The sequence below is a fragment of the Syngnathus acus genome, chromosome 16 (genome assembly GCF_901709675.1).
Source record: "Syngnathus acus chromosome 16, fSynAcu1.2, whole genome shotgun sequence".
NCBI lineage: Eukaryota > Metazoa > Chordata > Actinopteri > Syngnathiformes > Syngnathidae > Syngnathus > Syngnathus acus.
Window position 1 is genome coordinate 9818598 of NC_051101.1, and position 22460 is coordinate 9841057.

Sequence of the window (22460 nt, forward strand, 5' to 3'; positions counted from 1 at the left end):
AACCCAAGTCAACGCTTGTTTCTCCTGCAGTAGCAGATATTGTCCAGCAGAGAGCAGAAGCAGCTAATGTCTCAGAGAGTTGAGAGAGGAAGTGACGCAACTATCGCGAGCCCAGAATTCAGTACGGAAGCAAGTGTCACGGGTTAAAGAGCTACTTTACAACAAGAGTAAAACAATCTTTCCAGCAAATTTAAGACGAGAATCACCCAGACCTGTTTCCCGGTAGTCCTGCAGACTATTTTACATAGAATTGCATCCTCCGGTGGGTTTATTGTTTGTCGTGCCGTGCAGTTCTAATGACGTTATGATGCTAACCTAAGATCCGAGTTGTAGGAGCCATTTTGTCAAATTTGATAACTATGTAATCTTAAATTGTCATTTGCTGTCCGTCTTAAAATATAATGAATTCACGATGAGACATTCATTTTTTAAAAGGAGGATTAATGAATATTTGCACTGACCACCTTAAGTGTTTCTTGAATGTTAATGAAAACAGTGATTTTATGTGACACTAATTCACATGATAAATCCATAATTGTGAAATGCTCATTTATTTAATAGAGGTTAATATTTTATCCTGCCGATGCATGTTGTTTTTATTTATTATACACTACCTGATATATAAAAGTGACTGAAACCATTTGATGGACAACAAATCATTGTTGGATGTGTGTGATTACGGACAGTGACTTCACCACAGACTATTGGAGTAACAGTGGAACATATCACCAGCCTTGAGGCCAACAATTCATCTCATCACTCCCTCCCCCCCCTATCTTTGTCACAGGAGAAGCCACACAGCCACGATGAATCTGGAAAGACTGCCAAATGAGGAGAAACTTGGACTTTGCAGAAAATATTATCTAGGTGAGAGCAAATGACATTCATATCGAAATGAAACGTCGCTGTGTTGATGTCCCTGCGACGCAGAAGGGGAGATCTAAATGTTGATTGCTTAAACATGCTTGTTTTTGCTTTGGGTGTTACCTGTGAAACTGCCAAGAAAAAGTGGTCTGTAGAGGAGAAAAGCAAAACAAAGAAAGAAATTACTGGTGTGCTGCGAAACAGACATTGAGCAGGTCGGCCAAGTGTATCAATTTCAGTTGATGACAATTTTGAGTCAAATAAAATGTTCATGACCTGGTCGAGGCAAATACATTTGTCATCAAGCCTTGTTCATGTTATTAATAATAGCTACCTTGTGGGCTGAAGGGCTCGGAGAAGAGGAGAGGGATCGGAATCTCAGCCATGGTCCAAATGGCTGTGTGTCAGCCAGTTATGGAAGGTCACCAAACTGTTTAAAGTGTCAGCCGAGTAAATTATGTTCCTCAGGTGTTTGAAAGACCATCCAAACATGGAAACAAATGCTTTGGTATCATTTATACTTTTTTGTTTTGCCTCAGGTGGATTTGCCTTTCTCCCGTTCCTTTGGCTCGTCAACGTTGTGTGGTTTTTCCGAGAAGCTTTTGTAAAACCATCCTACACTGAACAACTGCAGATAAAAGCATGTGAGTGTGCCAAGTATTTTTTAAACAACACTAAATATGACTGTATTTCATTATAATTGTTGAAATCTGTTATAGTAAAGTGTCAAACTTAATGGCTAAACTATTGAGTTGTATTAAATACACATAAAATAGTTGGATTTGTTTCGCAATAACGTGCCTTTTAAGAATTGCTCTCGAATAGTTTTTATTTTTCTCATGTCCACTGACAATATTTCTTTTGTGTCTGTTCTAACATTTGTGCAGATGTGAAGCGCTCAGCACTGGGGTTCCTGTGTTGGCTTGTAGTACTCACTACTTGGATCACTATTTACCAGCACTACAGAGCCCAGTGGGGGGAGGTGGGGGACCAAATCTCCTTCACAATCCCACTCGGCATTCCTTAAATCCTTTTTGTATTGTATTTTGGCTAAATGTTTTTTGAAAATAAATCATGGACTGTATTAGTTTGTACTAGCACCTGGATGGGCATGCTGGGTAATTTGTTAATGGATGAACACTGTTTTACTCTTGTCTAAATGGCAAATAAAAATGACAACCATGTCCTGTGTGTTTGACATTCCTAATTGAAACCGTGACAGATGTCAGCATAAAGCAGTGCAGTATAATAATACTATATGAGCACAGTCACGCTCTTTGACTCATCTGTGAGCTATGTTGTGGTCACACAATCTGAAGTGCAGTAGAGGTCCCCTAAAGTCTGGACAATTATTGGCGCCTGTTGTGAAACCCAATACCTTTAATCCCCTAAAAAATGTGCCCTCACTTCTCCATTATGAGTCATAACATAGTCAGTTCCATATTTAGACAGTCCAGTCAAAACCTAGGTGACATGTTCCACTTTACAGGATACTGTATCACTGCAATGTGACTAGCAGAACATTGTCTCCTTTTTAAAAGGAGAGAGACACGCTTTGGCATTTAAAGCCGATGAATGAGGTCCTTTTATGGATGCCTTGTGTTTCAATAAAATCCAGAGCATCCTTTCTGTCATGCTGGTCAGAATAAACAAAGAGTGCAAAGTCATTGAGGAATGAATGACATCTTCTTAGCATTCACGATTGAAAATTATTAATGGACAGAATTGAAGACAACTTCTCCATCCATCAACATCCGTTACCAATAATGCCTAGTCCAAAATGTCAGCCTCATACGTTCATTTAAACTCGGTAAGCCAATTTTAAGTAAAGATAATAAAGTGGGATTCTTGCTAATCAAAGAGGAATTTTTTTAGCTTTGTACATTGACTTAATTGATGGGCAAACTTAGTGGCAGGCAATCCCACGTGCAGTGGCATGTGTTTGAAGAACGCCTGCCATCTGTCACTCTCTCTAGCTTATTGGTCCACCATCGCTTTTAAACTTATTTTTAGATAAATCCACCCGTGAAAACCGAAATTTAACGCACGTTCGGTCTAATGACTTAATGATGATAGTTAGTTCATGACAACAGTGCAATTAACCCCCCCCCCCCCCCTTCCCAAACAGTTGGATACAATCTAGAATGATCCCACTAAGAAGCCTATGACAGCTGCGTTTCAGTCCCAAAACAAACAGGATCCCAAGGGTACACATGCTGAGGACATAACAGAAGCAAGGTCTCCCTATGAACTCCCGACTCATTATGCAACGCCAGTATATAACTCAGCAGCCCGGAGTCACACAGCCACTCAAAATCCCACGGAGCGCAAGGAAAACTTGATACTCCAACTAACTCCACTGAAGAGAAAGGTAGGTTGTGGCCACCAGACGACTTGGGTTCTGATATTCTGCTGCCATAACTGTCTTTTTAATGTTTTCATTTTTGTCTCCTCAGAGCCAACATGGATTTTATTCTACCACCCACACTCCCAGTTAGTGGCATCCAGTGGGAGAAAGTTTTACCTCCACTTTTTCCTCCTGTCAACGGGACTGCCGGAAAATATAGCTGGACACCCCGACTGCTAATTCCGGAGATGGATACGAGTACCAGTGCTTCAGAGGTGAATTTGTTTACTTACTTAATTTGGTTTAACATAGTTGGACAGGACAATCCATCTAATTTTGTGTAGGCTTTAAAGATAATCACTTAAAGTGGAGAGTCAATCTCGAAATGACAAGTGTAGAAATCAATATTTAAACATTCGTGCTATAAAAAGGAATTGAAAATTGATTGTATCAACTGGATAAACTATTTTATATAAATGATTGATATTATTTCACTGGATTCATTTAAATCTTGCAAATGATGTTGGCAGGCAACTTTTGACGATAGTGGATTTACAATTCAAGTGGATGTCCGACATTTTAACCCCAAGGATCTCCTGGTCAAAGTGATTGGAGAATTTGTAGAGGTTCAAGGAAAGCATGAAGAAAAAAAGGTTGGTGATGTGTAACAATATGATAAACAATGAAAAGTGTCACTGAGATTATTCTCTTACTCTGTTCTTTTAGAAAGATAGCCCGGGGATGACAACGCGACAGTTTAACCGTCGCTATCGAATTCCAAAGGGAGTGGACACCATGGCTTTGGAATCGGCAGTTTCCCCAGATGGTGTCCTTATTATATCTGCACCCATGCTGCAAACAGAGATGTCCACGTCTCAGCCCTTCTCATAAAGACCGTCATTTCTTATCCTTCAAAAATGGCCTAATGTTTGAGATTTGTAAATAATGGTATTGCACATGATATAATGTTTCAAGAATGCACACTTTGTAAATATTGGGTCCACAATTAAAAAAGCCATTTCCATTTTAAGCAACCATGTTGTGATAATGAGAATTTTATTGTATTGTATTTCTTCCGTATAAATGTCAATAAATTAAAAATGTCACAAGTTACCGCATCAAGTTGAGGTATCTTCTTGCTTATCCAGGAATTTGTGCAACATTAAGTCCACTTGACTGGAAGGAATAGAACAGATATTGAAAAGTAAGAGAAATGACCTAATGGATCTTAAGTTAGGCATTTTCAGATGATGAAATATATCATATATTTTACCTGATTTGCTCCTTAACGCACTTTCTCTGCGTGCGAAGGACACGTAGTAAAGGGTCATCTTCAAATTCTTTCTCATCAGAATCTGACATTAAGTGTATATTTAGGAATGTGGAGGAGTGACAGCTGTACATGTGTCAGAATACAGCGCTCGCAATTAAGAGTGAGCGTAAAGGTTAAGTGCCCAGTGTCGCCGCCTTGGCTCACCTTCAGCCTCTTGCAGCAGCTGGGACATGACCTCCAGTGAGGTGTGCGCGTTGCAAGGAGGAAGTGAGGATTGTGGAGGAGCAGGAGGAGATGAGACAGCTGCATCTTGTGGCAAAGAATCCTCCGGTGGGAACAGGACCTCTGAAACGACCTGCCAGATACCAGTCAAACATATTCCTGGTTAAGTCAAATGCAACACAATGGTATAGTATAGTTATCGCGATCAAGATGATTAGAATTTCAGTGGTGTGTGTTCATTTGTTGGCACAACCGCTCACTCATCATGACATGGACACGGAAAATTCTGTCCACAATATTCAGACTCCTGCAAGCTTACACACTAAAATAAAGTTCATAGATTCTGTTTAGCCAGGCTAGCGCAGTTAGCGCAGTTCAACTGTTTACTACGTGCTTGAACTGACCATCTCAAATTTCACAACAGGAACCAGTCAGCTGTATATTTTTCTAATAAAATCATTGTTTGATTTAACATTAATTGGCTAATATCAGTCAATATTCGTGTGGTAATCAGGGAATTCACTGCTAACCTGTCCTAAGGCATGATGGACAGGAGATGGTGGCGCACGACTGCCTGTGTCTTTGCGTCTCTCCTGTTGTTGTGGATCTGCCCGTGTCTTGCTCTTTTTTGGGAGCTTCTGATGTGTGGAGCTTGTGGCGCTAGGCCCATTAGCATGCTCACTACATTCGGTACACCTGCAGGAAATTCAAATGCAATTCAAACATAGAAGAGAACCTTCAACATCATCTTTGTGTTCTACCTTGTTGATTTCTTTGGCTTTTTGACAGTCCTCCCAGTCTTCTCACTCTCTACCCCCGGCTTTACCTGGGCATTTTCCATTTTAGCCGTCTCGTTCGTCATTCTGGGGTTCTCATGATGACCTCCTCTTCCAGGTCTAGACTGACGCCCTTCTTCCATGTGTCTACAAGGACTGCTATCTTTCTTAGGTTTCAACAAATCACCCACTTCTGTAAATCTGGAAGGAGAGCCTCCTTCTAAAGGTCTTGATGGACTGCTACTTACTCTGGGAACAGAATGATGACCTCCATCTGTATGTCTAAAGGGACAACGTACATCTGCATGTCTTGAAGGAGTAGGAGGTGGTGAGGGAATGTGTCTATGAGGAGGCTCATCCATGTAACTAACTTCAGAGAGTTTGGTGTCTTTCCTTGAGGTCTTTTCCGATTTATGTGGATTTCCTTGGAGCGTGCTAGCATGAGGTGTGGGACAGGGAAGTATATCACAAAGATGATGCATGTGCGCAGGAACATGCGCAAGAGACTGTGGTTGGGAGACGACTGTATCTGAGACAGCACCGGTAAGGGGGGCGGAAGTTGAGGGATGATGCCCATGGCCTTCTTTGGGATCAGGAAAAGCTCCGTGGGAGGGGTCAGGGTAATAAACACTTGGCTGTTGCTGTGGGTGACACAAACAAAAGCCAAGTGACTTTTAAAATACATTTACATCAGATCCAGTACAACCAGTATAAAAGTGTGTCAACTGACACAACCTTCCCATTTAACAAAGTTTGTGTACGTTGCAATTGTGACTCCTACCGTGTAAGAGTGTTTATTTACTGGGGAATAGTGGAGAGTGGGGTCCGGACCGCTAAACGTGGGGGTACAAAGTCTGGAGTTTTGCTGGGACAGACATCGTTCACTGGCCTGCTCCATTTTTCTTCTCAAACGCCACTGGGAGAGGATGTCCTCTTCCGGGCGTGTGGGGGGTCCCCGTAATGAAGTGACAGTATATTTCTGGAGGGGCACAGCTAAAGTTGAGTCCGACCTAGCCATTGCTGCAAAGACCGCAAAACACCAAGACAAGTTTACACTAAATAAATAGAATTTGATAAACCTATACAACTTGTGCCTTACTACCTGTAGATTTTATTGAAGCGTTAATGACAGCTTTTTGCACCGCCTCGTTTATATTGACCGGAGAAGAGCCATCTGACGATCCCAAGCCTGCTGAACTGACAGCAATTGATCCACTGCTGAGAATACTCTCACTGTTCGAAAAGACAAAATGTCCATCCAAGATAAGGAATGACTTGATGCAATATAACTGTTAGGAATTAGCTGCACTGCAAACCCTATCTGTAGAAGTCTGCTGGCTCGTTCTTGAAGTTGAAGAATCTCTGTGTCCTCAAAGACACTCTGAGACGTGTCTGACGGAATCTTGCATTAAAAAGGAAAGACAAGGAAAGTAGTGAGACATTTTTGTAATAACATCACAATGTTTACTGACTGGTTATAGCTTGCAGCGAACAAAAAGATTCAATTCATCATCTCAAAAAAGGTTACGTCGTTGTTCGTCCCTCAGTGAACTTACGTATGCATTCGTGTTGTCGTCTCCTTTCCATGGTAAATAATTTGAGTCATCAAGTGGATGTCTTGCTGGACTGTGGTCATCTTTAGGATCTGGCAGAAAAAAAAAAAAGTTGATCATTTGACATTTAGGAAATATTCGATCAAAAATGCTTACTAAATGTACCTTTGTGTGCAGGTTTAGTTGGTGTGGAAGTAGGAGGTGAATCGGAGGAAGACATCCACCACAAAGGCACCCTCTCCTCTTCAAATTCAGAGGACTCCAACTGGCGCTCCTCTCGGCTCAGCGGTTGTCCATAGCGAAAACGATCAATGTACCTGTGATAGCAGGTCATTTTACATAATTATGCTATATTTTCATATTTTACACTGCAATATTTGTTAAAGAAATTGGCGGGCAGATTGGCTGACCCCAAACTTGCTGGCATCTTGCAATAGAAAAAAAAACATGGGCAGGAATAACATTTTGATCTTGTGGCAGAAGGGAGGAATACGTCTTTATTCCATGACCGTCTGCCAAAAACTGTGGCTAGAGACAATTCATCAAAGCAACAAAAAGAAAATACACAACACAAGTAACATGATTTTGATTGGCTTTTAAATCGTAATCATACTTTGACACTACTGAATCCTGGTGAACTTCTGGCTGGGAGGAAACAGTGGATTTTGGAACTCTTGAAGACAGTGAAGGTCTTTCCATGTCGGATAAGGTAGGAGAATAATCATAGTCAATAGAAGGTCCAGAATGTGCCAAGAAAGATGTTCCGTATTTGTCACTCTCATTTTTGTCACTTGTGTGCGATTTTGGATGTTCTTGCTGGTGTGACCGTACAGGAATCAAACTCTACAAAGAAGAAGATATGGTTTTAAAAGGTAACTAAATAAGTGTTTTAACATCAAAAATGTTAATACAATTAGTTTAGTGTCAATTATACCTGTTTGTTCCTTTTGTTTGACAAATCCTTGGTGTGAGATTGGCTGAGGCCTGGCTTCCCCATGGGTTCCAATGCATTATGCTTTGTCGCAGAATTTCTATTTTAAAAAATAATTATAATCATATAAGAGGAAACGCAACACACAATAAATTCTCTGCAATGAGGTTCAAAGTGTAACTCAAGTGCCAAAGCCCAAAGTTGGAAGTAGTTGTTGGAAAAATGCTATTTTGCTTCCTGATTACTGCCAAGGAGCCCATGAGCAAGGCACTAACGGCAGGTCACACAATAACTAGTTTTGGACATAAAACGGTGATCTTACCTGGATTTCATGAAAGCTGATGTTGTCAAGTAACTCCAGACAACAAATACGCACAGAGAAGGACGTTTAAGAGTAGATTAAGGTTGTTTAAGAATATCACACTCGTGATCCTAAATTACAATGAATGGTTTTACAGTACTTTCAAACAGATTACGCAAAAGTACGCAAAAAACGATTTCCATTCCTTCAAATGTTTCCAGACCACAAACTAATCTTCGAGTTGTACTCTTTAGAAAATAATTTTACCCATTAAGTCTAACTTTACACTAAAATGGCATTGTTATCTTTTGGTCAACTAGCGAAAGAGAAGAACCTGTGGTTGTTGTTTAATTCACTTCAAGACGATCAACCAATACGCGCGGGTCTTGTAATGACAAACATAAGCATTGACCAATCACCGTTAAGGTTTTTGATTTCAAAACACCAATCGGCAAATAGGAAAAAGACAGAGCGCGGAAGAGGAAAGTCTGTTTGTAGGCTAAGCTATAATGCTAACCTTATCTTCTATTATGGACGCTACACGTTCACATGCTAAATATGACTAGTAATTTAATTCACAACTGAACGTAATTTACGGAATCGGGGAGAGGTTTTTGCCTTATTTGTTTCTGTGGTGATAGCTATTAGTTATTATTAGCAAACCACAGTTGTCGATGGAGGCTAATGTGAAGACTTGCTAACTGTTTGAAAACTAAAACAACATAAACTCTCCTCGACCTGAGAGATAACTTCATAATCCCGTGTTCAATATTTAAAGGTCACTGCTGCCACCAGCATACAATGCATCACGTCAAGATCAAAATCGAAAGGCCAGGTAAGTTGTATGTTTTTTTTTTTCATTACCCCGAACTGTGTATTGTATGTCACGTCTGCACGTTTTAGGTGGATTTATATCAAATAAATAATCCATTCTTTCAGTAGATGTGGAGGGGGCCGCAGCACGCAACAGACTGGATTCTATTTTAAAGGGTCTGGTGGAGAAGAGTGAAAATGAAAGGTTAGTATTTTATTTGATTTTAAATTGACCGATTAACTGACCATCGTAATTATTGCAACTGTATTTTGAGCAGGGAGCAAAACGAGAGTGAGGCTGGGAAAATGTCGGTTGACTCTATGAACAAGTAAGTACAACGTAGTCAATTCATTTTGTCAGTGTCGATGTCAGCGCTTTAATTATAATTTACCCTGTTTCATAGGGATTTGTCACCATTGTCTACTGGAAAACGGTAAATAGCTTTAAATTTGAGCAGAAAACACTGCATGGAAAATGACAACATATGACTAATTATTTTGATTTATAGGCCATCTGCAAGATTTCCACAGCATCGTCGCAAAAAGCGAAAAGAGTTGGATGAAAGCATAACAGAGAGCAATACCCACAGACAAAGTAACTCCTTAAAAATTAAATGTCAAACTAATATTTGCCTTCAGTGTTCTGTTGGACTGTATTGTGGTTGCTTGTCTTAAATTGTTCTCACTGTATCTGTTTTCTAGATGCTTACATTATTAAGTTGTTTGACCGAAGTGTGGATCTGGCTCAGTTCAATGCCAGCACTCCCCTCTATCCTATTTGTCGTGCATGGATGAGAAATAACCCATCCGTCCGAGAGCCCGGTGAAGGATCTCCAAGATCTCCACAAGTCATGATAGAGGAAGAGGTAAGGGCCACTTATTAAAATCAGCATTAGGCTAAAATAAAACAACTCAATTGAATTTCCATTTGCAGGTCACAGACATGATCAATGGCAAAGAGCAAATTGTATACAGACTACCTCCTCCGACTGCATCTCCCATCAGCCCCTCTGGTGAACCAGTCAACCTCAGGATCCCACCAACTGAAAAGCCCACAGTCACCACCAAGGTTCTCTACATAATGTTGTTAATTACATCCGTCGGGTTTTTGGAATGTAATAGTCAAATAAAAAACTGACGCTCTCAAATATGAAAAACACAAATGCATATTTTGTGGAAATAAATAACATTGGGATACGTCCATTACATAAAAAATAATTTATATAACTTGAGGACTGGCAGGACTAGCGCACTAATATTGTTTTCTTCCTTTGCAGTTAACAGATTCTCTGCCTGCATCAGCTTCCTTCATAGGTGACCACATGGAGCGATGGAAAAAGATCAGACAAAAGTATGCGGTTCACAAAGTTTTTCTTGTCACAGCGAATTTTTAACATGATCAAAATTTGATTCTAATTATTTTTTTTTTTTACCCCCCCAGATGGAAGGAATGTTCAAACAAGAATCAATTGCGCTACAGCGAGAGCATTAAAATCCTGAAGGAAATGAAAGACTTCTTTGATCACTAACTGACAACTCAACAAGGACTGTTTGTTGGCTCAAAAATTCAACACTGGCCCCTCTCCCAAGCTTTTGTTTTACCATACTAATTTCTTTTTTTTTTTAATGTCAAAATCAAACATTTATGGCAAGAGTAAAGGATATAGGCTCACTACTCTAATACTTCTGGAGTGTAATTTATTGTCACTGTGACTGTCATACTCATTCACAGATAGGATAATATCCAAAATAACATTTACACCCATGCTGGCGAGCTTGATAAATGTGAGGGTATCTAAATAAACAATTTGATTACAGACCTAACGTTAAATCAGAAGAGCACAAATTGAGGGGATCTACTTGATTCCTCCAAATGTCAAATGCAATTGAGTAAAAATATACTGCATAACCCACATAAGCTTTGTATGTTACTTCACAAAAAGACAGGAAATCAAGACCCATGTGAAAGTTGAACTTTTTAATTTGTGCACAAATTAGATGGACAGAAAGTTTCTGCTCGTATTTCAGTTTTATCAAAATAGTAGATCACAGGTGACCACTAAGATGACAAGTGGACGGGTTCATATCGGCATAAATTTGGTTTGCAACTTAGTTGGAGGCGATGGTCCTGTCAATCCAGCTGCGCAGGTAGGACACGCGGGCGTACACGGCAGGGGTACGCACGTTGCAGTTGGAGGTGCCCCAGGACACGATACCCACAAGGGTCCAAGCTCCACCGCTCTGGCACACCAGGGGACCACCAGAATCACCCTAAGAAAAACACAAATTTAGTGTTCCCAAAAAATAGGTTGGTTCTCTTTGGTCCATTATCTACAGCGCTTGTCCTCATTCGGCTGTGTTTTGTTGTTGTGTTTTTACCTGGCAGGAGGAGACTCCAGAAGCACCAGCACAGACCATAGCGTCGGTGATTCTATTGTAACCCCAGTACTGCTTGCACTGAGTCGGGGTGAGCATGGGCAAGGAAGTCTGCTGCAGGTAACGAGGGCTCGCTGTGAACACAAAACATAACGACACGCTTTTCATCTCGGCTTCAACAGCGCCGAACTTATTTGACGTGTGTTTGCGACTAACAGGTTTGGCCGGTCCTGCCCCATCCAGTGGTGACACATTTGGTTCCGGAGGGGACGTTGGTGCTGGAGCTGGCCAGGCATACAGGAGCTACAGTCCTGGTTATCTGAACTGGGGAGGACAGCTTCAGAAGGGTGATGTCATTGTTGAAGTTCTGTGAGTTGTAATAGGGATGCGAGATAGCCTGTGTGGAAACGACAAAGTCAGCATCTTTGTAGCACGAGAACTTAAGTGAATTGTACATTTACATAATATGTCGGCGCCACTTACCCTGGAGATGGTCTTGACTTGAAGTTGCTCTTGGTTGGATTGACGATCATGCTCACCTAGGATCACACGGTGGCTTCTGGGACTGCACAGATTTCAGAATTCTAGATATAATCCCCATTATCTTTATTATTAAAAATACGTATGTGCAAATCAAACTGGCATCTAAGTGTAAAATTAAATCGAGACGAGTCACAATCAGAGGTAGAAAAATAAATTCTTAAAAGTGCAATGGCAAGTGCCCTTTAGTTGCTTTGTTTTTTGTTTGTTCTTTTTTTTTTGTCTTACTGCAATGACAAATTAACTGTAGTCGATGAAATAATAACCAATTGGGGAGGTACTTACGACACACGGCAATGAGCTGCGGTAACCACCCAGTTCTGGTTAATCAGAGAGCCGCCGCAGAAATGGAATCCCCTGCCATCCTAGGAAAGTGCGATTGTGTACATTTAGCTTTTCCATCTTTGTGACCCTAGCATGATTGGTGAGGTTACCTGAAGTGAAACCTGCCAAGGCCAGGACCCAGGCACAGCATTCTCTCCGTTTACAATCTTGTTGTTGCCGCTGACTTGGGGAGTGATTGAGGGCCTCCCACATCCTGAGAACCAATCACAATATTAGCATATACACAACGATATTACAAAATCTAAAATTAAAAAAAATGTGGGTTTTATAAATGTGCACAACCAGTGTCCCGTAACTCAGTGCATGTGACTCACCCAGTGCCGAAGCAACAAGTGCAAAACAAGTGATGAACAACAACATGGCTTTGTCCGGGCTGTGAATCACGTCCGTGAGTTTCTGACGTGTTGCACACTTGCTTTTATAAGAGCATGTCCTACGCTGACCATGAGCTTCAGGTGTGATAAGTCTGGGAACTGAACAACTGCAGATAAGCACTTGGAATGAAATCAAAAGTGTCAACAAATTTGATTGGTATTTCACATAAACCGCATTAAAAAAAAAATCTATCGATTTTCTATGCCACTTTTATGATTCAGATTTATGTGAAGCCTACGTGTGAGCTGTGGTACACAATTGTTAATAGCGCCTCTGTAGTCATGTTTGCTTGTGCAGGTGTTGTGCCTGGTTAGTGTGTTGGTTTCCACAAGGAAAAACAAATCATGTGATCTGGAAAATTTGGATGTTTATTTAAGCTCCATCCAATCACCATTTGTATTTTGTATGAGTGTGAAGCTTTAGATATAAGAAAAAAGAAGCACAGACATTGCCATCTCAATCTTTATTTAAGTAGTATTAATTAAGACAGGAAATATTTGTTGACTTGTTTTATGTCAATCGAAATTTAGACAACATTTTAGCTTGGATTTACCTGATACGTGACTGAATATAACTCGGAATTTTAGCTTAAAAAATATGCCGTATATTCGGAAAGCATTCCATTTTTTTTTGTTGATAAAAACATTAAAGAAATGCACAATTTGAAAGTATTGTTTTCTTTTGACGTTTTTTTAATTTGGTGAGTATTCAGAGAAAAGCCTTAAGACTATAATGTCAGGATATGAAAATTCAGCACTTCAAAAGCAGGTTGTTTAGTCAACCTCCTCAATAGTTGGGCCAGAGGAGCTTCCTTCAGCTCCACCAGGGAAGCCACCAGGCATCCCACCAGGCATTCCTCCTGGCATGCCTCCTTGGTAAAGCTTGGACATGATGGGGTTGCAAAGTTTCTCTAGTTCCTTCTGCTGGTGCTCATACTCCTCTTTCTCTGCCGTCTAAAGAACAACAGACAAAATGAGAGAAAACATTCAGTAGCTTGTTTGTAAGGGAAGAGCAATACGGACTTTTTGGACTTTTCTGACTCATCTTTACCTGGTTCCTGTCCAGCCAGGAAATGACCTCGTTGCATTTGTCGATGATAGCCTTTTTGTCGTCTGGGCTGATCTTGTCCTGGAGCTTCTCATCTTCCACAGTGTTCTTCAAGTTGAAGGCCAGAGACTCGAGGGCGTTCTTAGCTGTGACTTTTTCCCTCTGGGCCTCGTCTTCACTCTTGAACTGCTCGGCCTCCTGCACCATTCGTTCGATGTCTTCCTTGCTCAGTCGCCCTACGGTGACACGAAACCTCGATAAGTTTGACACATGGTGTACTTTTAGGTCTCAGGCTAAGGAGGAGTCAATGCACCTTTGTCATTGGTGATGGTGATCTTGTTTTCTTTTCCGGTGCTTTTGTCAACGGCAGACACATTAAGAATGCCATTGGCATCGATGTCAAAGGTCACCTCAATCTGGGGGACCCCCCTGGGAGCAGGCGGAATACCTGTAAGCTCGAACTTGCCCAAGATATTATTATCCTTGGTCATGGCTCGCTCACCTTCAAAAACCTAAAATAAAATGCCGATTGTTAATTTGGTGATATCCCAGAAGAGCGGTAAATTTGAAACATGGGGATGGTGCTACCTGAATGAGCACGCCAGGTTGGTTGTCAGAATAAGTGGTAAAGGTCTGTGTTTGCTTTGTGGGAATGGTGGTGTTCCTTTTGATAAGCACAGTCATTACTCCTCCAGCGGTCTCGATTCCCAGCGACAGGGGGGTGACATCCAGCAGGAGCAGATCCTGTACGTTCTCAGACTTATCACCGGCCAAGATGGCGGCCTGCACAGCTGGAGAGAGTTTGCATATTCAACACGTTTCAAAAAATTCAAGTATATTTGTAGTAGAGGTGTTTACCAGCTCCATAGGCCACCGCCTCATCGGGGTTAATGCTCTTATTGAGTTCCCGGCCGTTGAAGAAGTCCTGCAGAAGCTTTTGGATCTTGGGGATACGAGTGGAGCCACCCACCAGGACAATGTCGTGGATCTGGGACTTGTCCATCTTTGCGTCCCTGAGGGCCTTCTCCACGGGCTCTAGGGTTCCACGGAACAGGTCAGCATTGAGTTCCTCAAAACGGGCTCTGGTGATGGAAGTGTAGAAGTCGGTTCCTTCGTAGAGCGAGTCGATCTCAATGCTGGCCTGGGTGCTGCTGGAGAGGGTACGCTTGGCACGCTCGCAAGCGGTGCGTAGGCGACGCACGGCACGTTTGTTGGTGTTGATTTCCTTTTTGAACTTGCGTTTGAACTCGCCAATGAAATGATTCACCATTCTATTGTCAAAGTCTTCACCGCCCAAGTGAGTGTCACCCGCGGTGGACTTGACCTCAAAGATGCCATCCTCAATGGTAAGAATGGACACATCAAAAGTGCCTCCTCCAAGGTCAAAGATGAGAACATTGCGCTCACTTCCAACCTGAAATATAAATTGACCATCAAAATTGGCTGAACTGGGTGTTCGGATTTGTTTGGATTTTCTGGGATGTTTACCTTTTTGTCCAAGCCATAGGCAATGGCTGCCGCTGTGGGTTCATTGATAATACGAAGCACATTAAGCCCTGAAATGGCTCCAGCATCTTTGGTGGCTTGACGCTGGGAGTCATTGAAGTAGGCAGGAACGGTGATGACTGCATTGGTCACAGACTAGAAGAAAAAAAAAAAATCTTAGAAAGATTGGTATTATAAAGCCGTCTTCCGGTAAATGTGTTCCTACCTTGCCAAGATAGGCTTCAGAGATTTCCTTCATCTTGGTGAGGACCATTGAGGAAATCTCCTCGGGGTAGAAAGTCTTGACCTCACCCTTGTACTCAACTTCCACCTTGGGTTTGCTTGACTCATTCACAACCTTGAAGGGCCAGTGCTTCATATCAGCCTGGACCACGGTGTCGTCAAACTTACGACCGATCAAACGCTTCGCATCTGCAGACGAACCGAGTGAAGACACCAATCAATTCTTCTCAATTGACTCAAGAGAATGTTAAATCAATACCGCGGGGTGGTCTTTACCAAACACCGTGTTAGATGGATTCATGGCCACTTGGTTCTTAGCCGCATCTCCAATCAGTCTCTCGGTATCTGTAAAGGCCACATAACTGGGTGTGGTCCTGTTTCCTTGGTCATTGGCAATGATTTCCACTTTGCCATGTTGGAAGATGCCCACACAGGAATATGTGGTGCCAAGGTCAATTCCTACTGCTGGTCCTTTAGACATCCTGAATAAAGCAAAGCAAGCTGCAGATAAGTATTTCTAGTTCTGAATATGAATTTTGCTTTTGTGAATATAATTGTGCTGGCTTTTCGTTGACGCCGATTTTGGGATTAGTCAGTTGATATTGACTTTCCCTTCCCTGCCTGCATTTATACTTGCCACTCCTCCTTCATATACGACATGACACTATCAAATGATACTATCAGTGATCCCAGAGCAGTGGTCGTTGGATGTGTGCATGTGTGTGTTTTACAACGGCTGGTTCTAAATGTCTTGCTGTTACTAAATTAAGATCGACATAGAAATGAATGAATGGTCTGGGTTAAAAACATTTTTTTAAAAATCCAACATTGATAGCAAAGATCATTTACAAGGCAAATTTAAGCTGAATTTATTAAAATATTTAATGTTATTATATTCTGTACATGCTCGCTTTATGGGCCATGCTTTTAGCAACTTAATGAGGCTGATAATTTATTTATTTTTTATTTGCAAAATTTGTTCCCAGAACTTGTTTGCCCTAAGTGTGTTCTAATGAATTTTCACTTGTTATCCTGTTGTGTAACACCAAAAAAAAAAAAGCTGACACTGCCTAATTGCTTTTCCATCCACAAATTTCCATATGTATCATCACAAAAATAATTAATTATGAACTATTGTATTTGACATAATCTTATAGCTGATTGAGTGGACTAACCTACATAGACCCAAACTGCCTATTATTGATTATTTTCCAGCCAGCAGTCAATAGTCCATGCAAGCATGATGGAAGTTTATAAAAGAAAAACAACCCAAAAAAAACAAAAGCTTTCACACGTGGCATTTAAGCTTTTCAATGCAGCAATGAAGCGAGACAAACTATGAAGCCAGGCTGGATGCAGCACAGCTACAAATGGTGTTACCTTGTTGTTTCAGCTGTTCAACTTTAACTGAGATTATTTTGTGCTAGCGACCCGACTTCCTCTCCAGCGCTCCTTTCCGTGACCCGGCAGGCAGACTAAGAGTGCATGTGCTCACCCAGTGTATATAGAGCTCTATGCTGGGGGAGCCCTATGGGGTGTCAGGTGACTTCCCACAGAAAGTTCTAGAACCTTCTGACTTGCCTAAATGGTCTAGCACAAAACTATTGGGACAGCTGACCTTTTGCTGCTATGACAGCTTCTATTTTGGGAAGACTTTCTCCACGATTCTCTGGTCTTACAATATCTGTTCTAGTTCTTTCTAAATGTTCTTGAACTCATGCTGGAACACAAAATGTCTATCATCAAACTGTTCCCACACATTTAGAATTCAGAAATGGTTTGAAAAGATGAATTAAGATTGCAAGGGAGATTGATCTTGCCTACTGTACTGTATTCCTGGGAATTGCCACAAAATTCTATATAAGTATTAATTATATATTATTTATATTTATATAATTATGTAAAATATTTTGTTAAATATAAGGAAATTTTGCTTCTTTTTTTTAATTTCAATAACATTTTATTTTTCAAAATTAACAAACTGATTGCTACCTAATTATTTAATTGTTGAACGTGTACTACGTAAGCATGTTTTTGATGAAAAACGAAGAACTGGTGTTAATTTTACATTGTTAATTTACACCCAAAAAAAATGCAACTACATTGTTTCAGTCTTTTATTTATACTTGTATTAAAAAGATGAAAGACAACAAAATGATTTGGTATGTGAACATTAACAAAGGTTGATATTTTTTTTCTTTCACTCACTGCCCATTCCTTCAGTCACTGTCCAAAACGTGGATATACACACTTGTTACATAAATCATTTTAAATATAACCAGAGTATGTTACTACCACCACCTGTTATCTGTCACCTCAGGAGCTAAATATTGCATTAACCCTTTAAACATGTTTTGGAGCCTTGTTCCAAAAGAAGTCACAAGGACTAACTTAGTCAGTCTTATCTTAAAACAAATAAACTGCGAAGCTGATATAAAAAGTCTTCTTCTTTGCTTTTGTGTGCTCTACAGCGGCAGTTCATGCAGTCCCAAGCGCAACGTTTGCAGTAGTTGAAGAAATGTTGCTCCGCTTTCTTCAGTGTGCTGTTCAAGTCCAGTGTTCCCTGAAGACTGCGCAAAGGAAAAAGGGTACATTATATTTCATTACAAAGGATATTTGTGGCTGATAATTAGACCTACAATTTATTCGAAACATTTATATGTGGATGGAGTTCTTCATCGCTAAAATTTAAAACTTCTACAATAAACATTTTGTTAAACGTGTCAATCAAAACTAAACCCATTGGCACAATTTGTCTAGTGAGTGTAAATGCAAACCTGCTGGTGAACTGGATCAGCTGGACTTCATCTTGACATTGCAGCAGAGTGTCTCTGTGGTCCAAAAGGATGGCTGCGCAGATGAACAGCTCAAACGTAAAGTCTGTGTTGACGGCCTGCAGCTCTGGATCACACTCATCTACAGACAAGGCAAAAAAAAAGGGGAGAGGGAGGGCTGCAACGCTGTGGGAGTGCTCACGGCCGACTTCATTTATGGCCAATCAAATATTTCATTCGCTTTATATTCAAGATTCAAGGTACCTATCTATAAAAATAGAGCCCAAGCTCTTACCTGTACAATATTTTTGGGCTACCCTTTCCTGGTAACGGGCTCGGTCTACTTGCTGGGTAATGAGCTCCAGGTGATCACAGCTCAGGAGCTCGAACAAGCGTAATGCATCGCTGTATTCGAATTCTCTCTGGAAGCCTAGCAGCAGCCATCTTGTGTGCCCCCCGACATGCACACAAACACACACACGCAAATAAATAATTGCATATTTGACTGTGGCTCATAATAAGAGTTACAAGTGAACATATAAATTTAAATATTACCTGTGACAAAAAGTGAAGCTCTCCATGCTGTCTGTGACCAAGTGGACGTGAAGTTGAGGGTCCAATTCCTTTAACAGGGCCGCCTCCAACTCTAAATGACATTTAGTCAATATTTAACTTCTGTTTCCTAACGTGAAACGAACATGTACCTGTAACAGTCAACCCCACCTATTTTTCTGTGCAGGCCATCCTCTCGAAAATCCTTGGCGAATTTCTCCATGTAGCATGAAAAACTCCAGAAACTGTCAACCTCGCAGTCCATGACCTCCAGGAATCGGCTGCAGAGGTCGTTCATTCCTTGGGCGTAACTCACCTCTGCATGAGAAAAAGTTGTAATTGGAGGTGAGCCCGTGCTAAAGAACATGAAGTAAGTTCTTTATTGATTACCTGGATGGAAAGCAGCATAGGTGATTAGGATGTCTCTCAGCACCAGCAGATTCCCCAAACCTTCACCTCTAAAAACACACAAAAAAAGTTACACAATTCCCAAAGTATCATCGAAGAATAACTACTTATCCAAGCAAATAAAAAATTCAAAATACAAAAAAAACAAAGTGCTGTTGTAGAGTTAACTCATTCACTCCCATTGACGGCTATAAACGTCAAATGTCCATTTTAACTGGGCTGGCAGTGAATGAGTTAATCTAACTGTCAAATTAAAAAAAAAAAAAAAATCTGATCCATACTGGTAGTAGCTCAGGTCTCTGTTGGTTCTTGGGACATCTTTGTTAATAATCCGAATGGCTTCCTGAAGTTCTTCCTGGTCAAACGAAACACGCTCAAACAATATCTGAAAAAGAACCAATTTATTTTATTTTTTTTAAATTTCAAGACAAAAACAACAATCCCATCACTTGTCCTCAGCAAACAAACCTGCGCCTGAAGCTCCAAAAACGTCACCCTGTCTCGAACCTCGTCGTTCAAGTCATCAACCTGTTGCTGAACCAGTGCTTGCCTCTGGTTAAAATATCCAACCGCCGCCACCAGCTCAGCTGTCAATCACATTCGATAGACAATCGTAATTACCGTCAAGACTTGCTCCTTTTTTTGGGGGGTGATTACCATCAGTGCCGTTGAGGTGAATCTGTACAGCAGAGGGGAGGAAGTTCTGCCACTTTGTCTTCATAACCTGGTAACGCACAGCCAGCTGCTCCTGAAGCAGAGGACGCTCTAAAGCAGTCGAGCCGCACGGGTACATCCCGAACAGGAAGCGCCACGCCAGGCCGCGCTCACTCGGAGATACGCCACCTAGAAATGGAATGAAATTGTCCCCGTGGTTAATGCTGAACATGGATTAAGATTTTCGTGGGAATTATAAGGAAAATGAATACTGTTGATATACCCAACTTTAAATACATTTAAAAAAATATCCCCAAAATTGCACAGGTCACAGGAATCAATGATGTGGGACATAAGGGCAGATGTAGTGAACTTTGCTCTGCTGCTGGAGGATTTGAGACGCTCTGTTACGCAATTTTTTGCACTGCTGATCTTTTAATCTTTTTCTTTGAATTCCTACATCCATGTTTCTTATTGTTCCAACGCATACAGGAATATATTTTTATATTCCCTCTTGCCATGATGATGGCTTACTTGAAGTATATTCACGTTACAACGTCAGCTCTAAAATATTAATTTAATTGCAGCCTCATTTGTTGGCTTCACACACTTCACTGAACATCTTTGTTCAAGCCTCATGTGATTATTCTTTTTTTTTTCTTTCTTCCAAAGGCTTGCCTTCTTTTCAAATTCCATTTGACTTTCATAACAACGCTTGCTTGAGTTGCTGTTTGACTGTGCACTTGCATGTTTGATGATTTCCTGGACAATGAGGGCAAAGCATCACTTGACTGCCTCTAGCAAAAAGCATTTCAACCTCTGTGCATGAGACCATAAGCAACTCTCTGTTTCGGTATCCACAAGGCTTGTGTGTTTGTTTGTTTTTTAGCTAGTTTTTTTCTCAATTATTTATTTATCTATTATTAAGGGTCATAGACTTGTTCAAATTCATTCAGCGGCACTAATAAAAATATTACGATTAAATTTATTGAAAGTTGTTTTGTTTATTGGAGGTGATGATGTGAAAATTATTACTTTTATTGTTTTAATTACGACGAAAAAGGAAATTAACAGATGTATTTTATTAATATTATTTATGTTTTAAGATCTACAAGTTCTTTGTTTATGGATTTGAATTATTATTTGGGGTCGCAACATATTAAAAACGTCTAACAATGGAATTAACGGGTGCAAATTTATGCATATTGTTATTTTTAGGCCAATTTGGTCCGTTTTGGGGGGGATAACTTTGAAAGTTCTGACTCAATAACTATAATCATTACTATTATTTTAAGTTATTCAGAATCATGGGCATATTAAATTCAAATAGATTAATGGAAGTTACAGCTGTAAATAAATATTTTATGAGATAATGAAATCACTTGCATAATCACTACAAAGTTAAAGGCATGCGTATTGATGCAATTGTTTAAATTCGATGAGAATTTTGCAAAACAGCAATGGCTAAATATCATCATATTAATGACCGAATCAAGCATTGATACCGTTTTTGAAAATGTGCATTCTCAGTCGAGACTCGTCCACCCTCCCCTCGGCGTCCATGACACCGGGCAAGGTGAGCCGTGCGGCGGCAAGACCGGGCGAGCTGACCCCGGCCAGCCTCCTCCGGGAGCGGATGCGCGGCTCCTGGCGTCCGGCTTGGCTGTCCTCCTCCGCTGGAGTCACAAGCTCCATCTGGGTGGTCTTCGCACACTGTCAGCCCACCGCTGAACCGCGTCATCCATCATCAACTGCAAGTCTCTCGGATTTCATTCTTGGTTCTTTTGGGGGAACTCTTGTGCAGATTTGCACTTTCTATCACACGCGTCATGAGACTGAAATTGTACTGATTGAGTCAAGACTCAAAAGTTCACTTTGGATTTGTCAATACCGCTCTCCACCTAGTGGTGAATAAAGCAAATAGCACATCTCTCTCTCTCTCCCTTCTCTTTCTCGTTCTCTCTCTCTGTCTCTCTCTCTCTGTGTTCTAGTAGGCTTTTTGTTCATTGAGATTTTGTGTCTTTTTTTCTTAGTCTTTTTGGTTATTGATTGATTGGCGTTTTGTTGATTAAACACAAAAAGCAGACACTGCAGTTCTTGCATTGATAACTGGAAAAGTGTGGGTGTTGAATCTTTTTCCCAGTAAAGTGAGGATGTTGAAAGAGTGAACCCCCCCCCAGATGGTCTCTCACGATTGACTCATCTGTGATATAAAGCAAATATTTTGGTGTCACTCAGTGACCGTCTTTTTTTTTTTCAAGTTATAATCCATCCATTTCAGTTTATTTAAATCGACTAATCATGTAACATTTTCTAAATATTTGTTAGATTAATTAATTAATTCGTACCACAAACAAGAGTTGAGTGGACATTTCAATTTTTCAAAATGTTTGCTATTTGATTAAAAAAAAAAAAAACTGCAAATTATTTACCCTATATGCTTCCTTGTACAACAGAGGGCTATATTAAAATAGATTTTTCATATCACATCAACAGAAACAAACTTGTTGCTTTACACTACTGTAGTGAACATTCACCAACTTCCTTTTTTGTAAATCACTACTGCAAAGCAACAGGAAAC

General features: G+C 40.6%; 6 protein-coding genes and 1 long non-coding RNA gene across 12 annotated transcripts; 3 read left to right on the top strand and 4 right to left on the bottom strand.

Moving 5' to 3' along the window:
* Positions 1-78: 78 nt before the first annotated feature.
* Positions 79-2048, top strand: psenen (presenilin enhancer, gamma-secretase subunit). Of its 2 annotated transcripts, none has more exons than XM_037274678.1 (4): positions 79-262; positions 788-867; positions 1404-1508; positions 1752-2048. In XM_037274678.1, exons 2-4 carry the CDS (start codon positions 807-809, stop codon positions 1889-1891), a joined length of 306 nt encoding a protein of 101 aa, XP_037130573.1. In that variant the 5' UTR covers positions 79-262; positions 788-806; the 3' UTR covers positions 1892-2048. The 2 variants fall into 2 exon arrangements, with proteins under 2 accessions (XP_037130573.1, XP_037130574.1); XM_037274679.1 differs by having other exon boundaries at positions 94-262; positions 687-867.
* A 1420-nt stretch (positions 2049-3468) lies between these two features.
* LOC119136318 lies at positions 3469-4078 on the top strand. Its single transcript, XR_005100689.1, has 3 exons — positions 3469-3486; positions 3742-3864; positions 3942-4078. It is a non-coding gene; the product is annotated as an uncharacterized LOC119136318 (long non-coding RNA).
* A 168-nt stretch (positions 4079-4246) lies between these two features.
* proser3 (proline and serine rich 3) lies at positions 4247-8625 on the bottom strand. Of its 4 annotated transcripts, none has more exons than XM_037274303.1 (13): positions 8289-8625; positions 7970-8066; positions 7649-7878; positions 7201-7352; positions 7039-7118; positions 6799-6884; positions 6585-6715; positions 6264-6502; positions 5468-6123; positions 5237-5402; positions 4689-4839; positions 4485-4566; positions 4247-4387 (listed from the first exon to the last, which is right to left on the bottom strand). In XM_037274303.1, the coding sequence occupies exons 1-13, from the start codon at positions 8297-8299 to the stop codon at positions 4330-4332; spliced, it is 2139 nt and encodes a 712-aa protein (XP_037130198.1). In that variant the 5' UTR covers positions 8300-8625; the 3' UTR covers positions 4247-4329. The 4 variants fall into 4 exon arrangements, with proteins under 4 accessions (XP_037130198.1, XP_037130199.1, XP_037130197.1 ...); XM_037274304.1 differs by having other exon boundaries at positions 6285-6502; positions 7039-7127; XM_037274302.1 differs by having other exon boundaries at positions 7039-7127.
* A 98-nt stretch (positions 8626-8723) lies between these two features.
* On the top strand, positions 8724-10914 carry lin37 (lin-37 DREAM MuvB core complex component). Its single transcript, XM_037274598.1, has 9 exons — positions 8724-9102; positions 9210-9285; positions 9359-9409; positions 9485-9514; positions 9590-9675; positions 9783-9946; positions 10015-10149; positions 10358-10431; positions 10522-10914. Exons 1-9 carry the CDS (start codon positions 9069-9071, stop codon positions 10607-10609), a joined length of 738 nt encoding a protein of 245 aa, XP_037130493.1. The 5' UTR covers positions 8724-9068; the 3' UTR covers positions 10610-10914.
* Positions 10915-11043: 129 nt separating this feature from the next.
* LOC119136243 (chymotrypsin-like protease CTRL-1) lies at positions 11044-12742 on the bottom strand. Its single transcript, XM_037274587.1, has 7 exons — positions 12656-12742; positions 12431-12534; positions 12282-12361; positions 11940-12021; positions 11673-11853; positions 11460-11590; positions 11044-11351 (listed from the first exon to the last, which is right to left on the bottom strand). The coding sequence occupies exons 1-7, from the start codon at positions 12699-12701 to the stop codon at positions 11190-11192; spliced, it is 786 nt and encodes a 261-aa protein (XP_037130482.1). The 5' UTR covers positions 12702-12742; the 3' UTR covers positions 11044-11189.
* Positions 12743-13160: 418 nt separating this feature from the next.
* LOC119136111 (heat shock cognate 71 kDa protein-like) lies at positions 13161-17038 on the bottom strand. Its single transcript, XM_037274343.1, has 9 exons — positions 16872-17038; positions 15768-15973; positions 15475-15680; positions 15252-15404; positions 14622-15177; positions 14352-14554; positions 14077-14275; positions 13767-13999; positions 13161-13669 (listed from the first exon to the last, which is right to left on the bottom strand). Exons 2-9 carry the CDS (start codon positions 15970-15972, stop codon positions 13490-13492), a joined length of 1935 nt encoding a protein of 644 aa, XP_037130238.1. The 5' UTR covers position 15973; positions 16872-17038; the 3' UTR covers positions 13161-13489.
* Positions 17039-17590: 552 nt separating this feature from the next.
* si:dkey-238d18.4 (TBC1 domain family member 15) lies at positions 17591-21610 on the bottom strand. Of its 2 annotated transcripts, none has more exons than XM_037274469.1 (10): positions 21385-21610; positions 19883-20068; positions 19694-19812; positions 19507-19580; positions 19208-19275; positions 18989-19135; positions 18821-18911; positions 18561-18709; positions 18269-18407; positions 17591-18061 (listed from the first exon to the last, which is right to left on the bottom strand). In XM_037274469.1, the coding sequence occupies exons 1-10, from the start codon at positions 21572-21574 to the stop codon at positions 17893-17895; spliced, it is 1332 nt and encodes a 443-aa protein (XP_037130364.1). In that variant the 5' UTR covers positions 21575-21610; the 3' UTR covers positions 17591-17892. The 2 variants fall into 2 exon arrangements, with proteins under 2 accessions (XP_037130364.1, XP_037130363.1); XM_037274468.1 differs by having other exon boundaries at positions 19507-19610.
* Between the last annotated feature and the right edge of the window lie 850 nt (positions 21611-22460).

Excerpts from the sequence above, each read along its gene's own strand:
- psenen (XM_037274678.1), top strand. The coding sequence starts at position 807 with ATGAATCTGGAAAGACTGCCAAATGAGGAGAAACTTGGACTTTGCAGA. Across the intron at positions 868-1,403 it reads TTGCAGAAAATATTATCTAG|GTGGATTTGCCTTTCTCCCG; the intron begins GTGAGAGCAAAT and ends GTTTTGCCTCAG. Across the intron at positions 1,509-1,751 it reads ACAACTGCAGATAAAAGCAT|ATGTGAAGCGCTCAGCACTG; the intron begins GTGAGTGTGCCA and ends ACATTTGTGCAG.
- proser3 (XM_037274302.1), bottom strand. Across the intron at positions 7,879-7,969 it reads CAAACAAAAGGAACAAACAG|AGTTTGATTCCTGTACGGTC; the intron begins GTATAATTGACA and ends TCTTCTTTGTAG. Across the intron at positions 7,128-7,200 it reads AACTAAACCTGCACACAAAG|ATCCTAAAGATGACCACAGT; the intron begins GTACATTTAGTA and ends TTTTTCTGCCAG.
- lin37 (XM_037274598.1), top strand. The coding sequence starts at position 9,069 with ATGCATCACGTCAAGATCAAAATCGAAAGGCCAG. Across the intron at positions 9,947-10,014 it reads AAGTCATGATAGAGGAAGAG|GTCACAGACATGATCAATGG; the intron begins GTAAGGGCCACT and ends TTCCATTTGCAG. Across the intron at positions 10,432-10,521 it reads TGGAAAAAGATCAGACAAAA|ATGGAAGGAATGTTCAAACA; the intron begins GTATGCGGTTCA and ends TTACCCCCCCAG.
- LOC119136243 (XM_037274587.1), bottom strand. The coding sequence starts at position 12,701 with ATGTTGTTGTTCATCACTTGTTTTGCACTTGTTGCTTCGGCACTGG. Across the intron at positions 12,362-12,430 it reads CTTGGCAGGTTTCACTTCAG|GATGGCAGGGGATTCCATTT; the intron begins GTAACCTCACCA and ends GCACTTTCCTAG. Across the intron at positions 11,591-11,672 it reads GGGCAGGACCGGCCAAACCT|CGAGCCCTCGTTACCTGCAG; the intron begins GTTAGTCGCAAA and ends TTGTGTTCACAG.
- LOC119136111 (XM_037274343.1), bottom strand. The coding sequence starts at position 15,972 with ATGTCTAAAGGACCAGCAGTAGGAATTGACCTTGGCACCACATATTCC. Across the intron at positions 15,681-15,767 it reads TCCATCTAACACGGTGTTTG|ATGCGAAGCGTTTGATCGGT; the intron begins GTAAAGACCACC and ends GTTCGTCTGCAG. Across the intron at positions 15,405-15,474 it reads CTGAAGCCTATCTTGGCAAG|TCTGTGACCAATGCAGTCAT; the intron begins GTAGGAACACAT and ends TTTTTCTTCTAG.
- si:dkey-238d18.4 (XM_037274468.1), bottom strand. The coding sequence starts at position 21,574 with ATGGAGCTTGTGACTCCAGCGGAGGAGGACAGCCAAGCCGGACGCCAG. Across the intron at positions 19,813-19,882 it reads TCACCTCAACGGCACTGATG|CTGAGCTGGTGGCGGCGGTT; the intron begins GTAATCACCCCC and ends TGTGATTGACAG. Across the intron at positions 18,062-18,268 it reads CTGATCCAGTTCACCAGCAG|TCTTCAGGGAACACTGGACT; the intron begins GTTTGCATTTAC and ends TCCTTTGCGCAG.